The sequence below is a fragment of the Lytechinus variegatus genome, chromosome 12 (assembly GCF_018143015.1).
Source record: "Lytechinus variegatus isolate NC3 chromosome 12, Lvar_3.0, whole genome shotgun sequence".
Classification (NCBI taxonomy): Eukaryota; Metazoa; Echinodermata; class Echinoidea; order Temnopleuroida; family Toxopneustidae; genus Lytechinus; species Lytechinus variegatus.
The window spans coordinates 493,576-501,500 of NC_054751.1; the positions used below are offsets into that span (position 1 = coordinate 493,576).

A 7,925-nucleotide genomic window follows, 5' to 3' on the forward strand; every position below is an offset into this window, starting at 1 on the left:
ATATCGTCGTTGAATTTCTAGGGACAGTGATTTTCCGCGATCGCGAAAAACGGATGGAATTCACAGAATCGGCTGTTTGAAACGGAAAGTGGCTTTTCAAAAGGAAAATCACGGAAAACATGTTTTTTCTCAAAATGCACAAAAAAGCAACAGAAATTGATCCCAAATCCTCAACAAAATACGAATATCAACTGAAAAAACACGATCTCACTTTGCAACAACAATCGTGACAATCAACACATCGTAACTACACTCAAGCCTCTCCATCACTCGATTGTATCAAAATTAGTTTACACTTATGTCCGCATAGAAGGCAGAATCCGGCCGTGTTTTGCTGCCTTCTACGTTCAATCATAGTATAATGATCATGGTGATTCATCAAATCCAAACGGCGGATATTCGGAAGTCGTCGACTGCTCAAAACGATGTCCGAAAAGTCCCCAAATCAGCGATAAAATCGCATTTAACAATAAAATAATGCTAATAATATGAAAGGTGATATTCATGTTGATTATGTTTCCCTAAATATTTTATGAGCTCGAATCTCTTCGATTAATATGGATTTTAAAGCGATGTTAGTACATTGGTAGATGCAAATTTTGAGCAGCGCTAGCATTTTGACATGGCTACTCGTTACGTATTGGTTTTCTATGTAAACGGAATTGTCAATTTTTCTTGTACACAAAGTCTATGGGGAAATGGAATTTCCGTTTTCAGACATGCTGAAACAAAATTTGAGATTTTCTGAAACGGAAAAGGCAATTTTTAGAAACGGAAGATCACTGTCCCTAAATTTCCCCTTTATAATGTCCAAAATAGAACATACATGTAGCCTTGATAAATTGGTGCGAAGACTTGATAAAAAAAATTTGCTTGTACAGTAATGTGGAGGATGAATGATGATCTACATGTAGTGTAGAATTTTTCTGTATTAATATTATAGAGAATGAATTCAATACAATTTACAAAGCAGTTTTATAACAATGAGTATTGATGTGGATTGAACAAACTTATTATATATTGCTTGAAGCTGCCTGCATAGATAACTAAAATAAACAGAGCAATGTACATGTATGATAATGAAATAAAGAACAGATGGCGTGTCCTTCGTTGTATTAAGCCTATTAAAGCAATGAGGCCTCTTGCAAGTGTTCCGTCAAGCTGATAAATGTGAATGTATAGCAATAACTGATCATCAAGGAGGTAAAAAAAGTATGGATCAGTCAGAAATAAATGACACCATACATATACGTATTTAAAGGGGAAAGAAAGTCCATGCCGAAATCAAATATTTAAAACAAAAATAAATGTAGAAAAATCAGATAAGTTTGTCAAAATTCTGTGAAAAGTCATCAAAGTATAATACAGCTATGCCATTACATGCAAACTGCTTGTAAGTTTTTTTTATGAATTCTATAAAAAAATTGAAAGAATCTGATAATTTTGCTTGTGCATTCTAATTCATTACTTTTCTGTTGAATAGATCTAGACTTCTGTGGCAATGAGTAATCAGGAAGAAAATTCACCCATTTACATGTACAAATGACTTGGTTCAATCCTCAATATGCCCAAGTTATATTTATAAGTAATTTCTGGCTGCTTACTCAGCTGAACCTATGGGATAATTTCTTGAAGTAATGTACATGTACATGCTCAGTGTGGTCTGAAGCAGTCTTTCAAGCTTCGGTAGTCGTTCTACTGCACATGTGCACAATATTTGTGCTCATTAAGTGAACATGAATTTCGCTATGTTTCATGCACCACTACATGTATTAAAATCACCAGAGAGTATTAGTCAGAAATCATGAGTAGATGGTCTCTCACATTGATTTGTTTTAATCCTGAGACCATTTTTTAAAGTTTTAATGTAAGTATTCACCGTATTGTGTTGTTTGTTTTAGTATCAGACAGTCGTGGTGAATACATGTATGATCTTTAAAACAATATATATATTCTTAAAGTTTAACTAGCATTATAAGGGGGAAGTTCTTTTTGACAAAAGGTTTATTGTAAAATTAGCGGGAAAAATGATTTGAAATACTGGCGACGGTTTGAGGAAAATCCATCAAACAATAAAAAAGTTATTATAATTTGTATTATTTGATTTGTGACATTTTTGCAAGTAGCTTTCCTACATACCGATACCGTATAACAAAAAATTAAGATGTTTTATTATTGTACAGTTACCTTCAGTATATCTTTATACAAAAATCATTTCACTTGTGCTCCTAAAGAGAAAAAAAAATCAGTAGTCATGAACCATTGAAAAGTGATATTAATGCATTTTGGGACAGCTGCTCATTTATGACGTCTCATATCAAAAACTTGAAATTCTGATAACTTTCTTGATTAATATTCAAGGGATTTCCTCAAACCTTCACCAGTATTTCAAAATTATTTTTTCTGCTATTTTTACAACAAACTTTTCGCCAGGGTTAATTCCCCTTTAAATCAGTTTCTGTTGCAGCAATGTTTTAATGAATTGCTCGTAATTATCTATACACTTGATATTGATGCAATTACTAATTTGACAAGTGCCCTCTGTTGGTGAGATCAAACAAAAAAGGATCATGTACTTGCTTGCAGTCACATTTTTCTTTGGCACTAATACTGACTTTGCCAATATATTCATGCATTTAAAGTGGCTTGATACTCAAGACAGATAAGATGCTAAATTATCTATAGATTGAGCTGATCTCATGATAATGATAATAAAAATAATGATAATGATAAATAAAACATGGATAATAAAGTAATAATAATTTTGATAAAAAAGATAATTAACACTGAACACAAATCATGGTATTATAAAATACAATGATATATATATATTGCACTGCAAGTTCTCATATAGTTGCTGTGATACAAGATGAATCATTTTCATATTTATGAGAAGTGCTTGTCCATATGTTGTTTTACTTGCCATGGGCATGTGGGCAACCAAAGTTCTGTGTCATGCCCTAATTATATACTTTACTGAAGGTGAATTCCCAGTATACATAAGGCCCCGTTCTCACTACCATCCTAAAACTAGTTAAATGAGAGCGGGTCTTGGAAGTGATCTTCCAAACTAGTTAGGAAAACCACCTCATGATGACGCTTTCAAGATCGCTTTGCCTCGTTAGACTGATTTCAGCGTAAGTGAGGACACATCCGTTCAGATTCTGGAAGCAATCTTCGGACATTTTGAGCGTGCTACTCCAAACACTGTCTGTAGAATGTCTACCCTGCGGTTTCGAATTTCGCACGTAACATGTCGCCCCATTGAGAACGTTCATATATATACGACCACTTTACATGAAGTGGTTTTGAAAACAACTTTCTGCTGATCAAATGGGAACGCTAGCAAAGCGATCTTCCAAACTATTATTCTGAACCAGTTTCCAGTAAACTAGTTTTAGAATGTATAATGAGAATGGTGTCTAAGACCCTGTTCTCATTATTGCCCTAAAACTAGTTGAATGGAATCGTGTTTAACATGAAATGAGAGTGGTCTTGGAAGCGATCTTCCAAACCAGTTCGGAAAGCCCCCTCGTGATAAAGCTTTCAAGATCACTTTGCCTCGTTAAACTGGTTTTAGCAAGCGTGAGGACATGACCAATCTTCAGTAAGCGATCTTCACACTATTTGAGCGCGCTACTCTGCACACTGTGTGTAGAATGTCTACACTACGCTTTGGAATTTCGCACATAACATATCACCCTATTGAGAGCGTTCCTATAGCAACAAGACCACTTTACGTGAAGTGGTTTTGAAAACCCCTTTCGGCTGATAAAATGGGAATGCTAGCAAAGCGATCTTCCCAAAACCGGTTTTCAGTTAACTACTGTTAGAAAAAAAGTGAACTTCAAACAATTGATGGTGCATAATAACAAAAAATATACTTGTGAAGGGGATGAAAATATTTGGAATGGAAACTGAAAGCTCTCAATTAAAGAAGATAATTTGTTGGTACTCTTACATCAGGATGCGTAAAGATTTTGTACTTTTGTAGGTTATATCATTGACGTAATGGCTAACAAGTTAATCTTTACTGCAATACAATAATCAAATAATCATAGACATTGCTATTGTGGATTCTGAAACTGAAACAGACCTGAATGAAGTTTAATGATCAAAATTTTGTAACTCCGTCACGCAATTTTCGTGAAGTGGGGCTTAACACAATGAAAGGTAGTTTTTGCTGAAGCCTCTTCACCATGCACACTTGTCATTTGTCAAGAATAATGATATTCCTCTTTATAATTGAGAGCAGCATTTGAAAAAAAGAAAACTTTTGTTGAACTGATGCCACTTCACTGAACACTTTCATGAATTTCGTTAACATTGAAGATGGATATTTGTACCTTATGTTTGTTTGCCTTCCTTATTCTGTGGAATAATTGTGTCGGTGTCAATGCCATAAGAACACCCAAGTGTGCTTCCATTACAAAGACTGTAGCAACATGCTCTCATCTGAACCTCACCTCTGTACCTCAGTCCCTGCCAAACACCTTAGAAGTATTGAACCTGTCATATAATAACCTCACAATTCTTCACAATGAGTCCTTGGGAAGGTACAACCTCCTTCGCATTCTGAATATCTCTCACAATTTCATCCATGTCGTCGACAGCGGCACTTTTACAAAACTCAGCAGACTTGAGAAGATCATTTTGAACAACAATGCTCTTAGTAATGTCTCTGAAAATCTGATTTTGAACAGTCCAAGCATTTCAACTTTGATTCTTTCTCACAACTATTTCTGGAAAATTCCACATCTGAATGGACTTTGTGATGATAAATCTGGGACAGGGAGCTCAGGATTGTCCAAGTTGAGAAACATTACCTTGATTGACTTCTCGCACAACAGATTGACATCAGTAGAAGAAACAGACTTTGAATCTTTCAGTAACTGCTCAATTTATCAATTCAACTTGGGGGACAACGAGTTGACACATTTCCCAAAGAGGGTGTTTTCACGTTTCTCTTGGATAGAAAAACTCGACGCGAGTCATATAAACCTTGGAAAATTTCAGGTTTCTTCCTTCTTGGGAATCAAGAATACAAGATTATCAGTCCAAAGATCACAGATTGTTTCCATCATTCCTTTGAATGATTCTACTAATGTTTCAAGGGAACAGTTCCCCAAAACTAAAATATTAAATTTGAGATATAACAACATTGAAAAGGTCCCTGATTTTGCCTTCTTGGGATTCAAGTACCTGGAGTTCCTTGCTCTTAGTACAAACAGAATATATGACATGTCCAACAAATCTTTCTGTGGAATGATAATGCTGAAAGTATTGCATTTGTCACAAAACAAGATCAAAGGTCTTCTGCATGGGGCTTTCACTTGTCTTGGAAATTTGAAATATATCGACTTGGCAAGAAATAGCTTGTACACCCTAGATCCTGCATGGTTTGCAGGTTGCACATCACTCAGAAAAGTGGATCTATTCAGAAGCAACATTAATGAAATAGAACATGGTTCCTGGAACACCACACATTTGCAGATACTTAACTTGTCATTTAATAATCTATATTCTATTGTGAGACTCATGTTTACGGGCCTGTCTCGCTTGGAGATTTTGAGACTGGAAGGGAATAGCCAACTTAACAACATTGCCAATGACACTTTTAGAGAGATGACAGCTCTCACTACTCTTACAATGGAGGACATTAGCTGGGTTTTTCTGGATGATACTCTTGCAGAGTTGAGGAACCTTGTCTTCTTGGACTGTTCTTACACTTCTTATGGGGTAAAGTTTGCTTCCATGCATCAGTTTACACACACCCCTGCATTGAAAATTTTAAATGTGTCTCACTCAAACATTGAATATCATGATTTGGTGAACAAGGAAACCAAAGAATCGTTGTTCGATGGGTTGATATCACTCCACACTCTCAGATTGAGTGGGAATAACCTTTTGGTGACTTTGCCCAACGTGTCCTGGATGTTTTCTCCTCTACAGCAGATGAAGTTACTTGACCTAACTTCTTGTTCATTGGCTACAATCACATCACTGGTTTTCAAGAATTTGACTGGACTGGAAGAGCTCAGGCTAAATTCCAATAAGATTGTGAATATTTCTAAACATGCATTCCAGAATTTGCACCATCTGCATGATCTGCTTCTCCAATACAACAGGATAAGATCAATAGATAAGGACTTGTTCAAAGGCACAAGAAGTCTAAAACGACTCTACCTACAGAACAATCAGATATTTACAATCACAGCCGATATGACTATGCCGCCCTCTTTGATCAGTCTACCAATTTCAGGAAATCCATTCACCTGTAACTGTCAGCTGTCTTGGTTTATGAATTGGCTTCGTACCACCAATGTGTCTTTGGGACATGAGGACGAAATTCTCTGTTCTAGTAATTCATTCAGTGGGCTTCATAACAAGCCAGTTTGGTCATTTCATCCAGAAGAATACTGCGACATCAACACCATCCTAGTTTCTGGTGTCAGCATTGCCCTTGTTGTAGTCGCCTTTCTTTGTCTTGTGGTGTATTACAAGCGCTGGTGGTTCAACCACAAGATGTTTCTTCTAAAACTAGCCGTCATTGGCTATGATGAAATCACAGACGATGCTGATCCAGATGACTATGAATACCAGCTTAACATCATGTTCCATGATGATCACACCCAGTGGGTTAATGAAATCTTGAGACCTGCACTTGAAGAAAGGATGCCTCATCTGCATAAAGTAGCCTTTGGAGATGAAGCCCTTCATCCAGGGATGTACTATCTCAATGCCTTATATCATAATCTTGATAACAGCTTCAAGACAGCATTGTTGATAAGTAACGAGTCAGTGGAGGATGCTTGGTTCATGACCAAGCTACGGATGGCCGTTGAGCATGTGAACGACACCAAGTTGGACAAGATTGTCTTGATATTCCTGGAGGATATCCAGGAAGAAAATTTACCGTATCTTGTGAGACTCTTGCTAAGTAGGAACAAACCTTATTTGTTAGTCACAGAAGATGAAGATGGTCAAGAGTTGTTTTGGGCTCAGTTTAAAAAAGAAATGAGGGCAAACAAGGTTATCAACAGTGTTATTCCGATTTGAACATTCAAGATTTCAATGAGTTGCTGTTGATAATGGGTTCCTGAAGGGCTTGTGCTTGGTTCCAATTTGTTTTATGTTTACTCAGCATTTAGAATTTAATTGAATTAATTTTATTTCATATCTTCACTTTTTATACGGCCATCCTAGACAGGACGTTTTATGGTATCACGCTCGGTGTCTGTCTGCCCATCTGTCCGTCTGTCCGCTAACTTTTCCTTGTAAACGCAAAACTTCAGTTTAATTTAAGCTAGGCTCAAATAGTTTAATGTTTGATACTAGCATGGATCCCAGGAAGCCTACTGATTTTGAAGTCGAAAGGTCAAAGGTCAAGGTCACAGTGATGTGTTTTTATCTCACCCGTCAGAAGTCCTTGTAAATGTGTTAACGGGCAAGTCCAAGAAAAGGTCACCCTGGAAGGCAAAATTTAATCTTTAATTTAAGAAGTTATCTTTGGTGGGGTAAGAAAGCCCAAATGTGGAATTTCAAAATTTCATTAAGAAATATTTGATAATATGCATATTTATGCTAATTTGGGGCACCTAATTTGCATAATCAGTAAAATGGGCGTTACGTATGGGACAATTATAAAAACTCATAGAAAATGAAAACAAAACTTCTGAGATTCAGTCATAGGTGGGACATGGACCCCCTTACATCTTATTACTTTTGGCAGAAAAAAGTGGTGTCATCTAATTAATTATGCAAATTAGGTCTTGTCCAAGGATGGAATGTCCCATACGTAACATTTTGAGGATGTTTTTTTAAGTTATTTCTCATAATACAATACTTGTATTGTTGCATCTCTGGGAAGTTCTAATTTATTAAGTATGAAAATGTTATACCACAAAAAGTTTCAAAAATGGAGT

General features: G+C 36.2%; 1 protein-coding gene across 1 annotated transcript; it reads left to right on the forward strand.

Annotated features, from left to right (window-relative positions):
* Positions 1–6,222: 6,222 nt before the first annotated feature.
* LOC121425244 (toll-like receptor 2) lies at positions 6,223–7,059 on the forward strand. Its single transcript, XM_041621263.1, has one exon. It carries the CDS (start codon positions 6,223–6,225, stop codon positions 7,057–7,059), a length of 837 nt encoding a protein of 278 aa, XP_041477197.1.
* The last annotated feature ends 866 nt before the right edge of the window (positions 7,060–7,925 follow it).

What these genes read in the sequence shown, in the direction of transcription:
- LOC121425244 (XM_041621263.1), top strand. Translation starts at nt 6,223, where the DNA reads ATGACTATGCCGCCCTCTTTGATCAGTCTACCAATTTCAGGAAATCCA.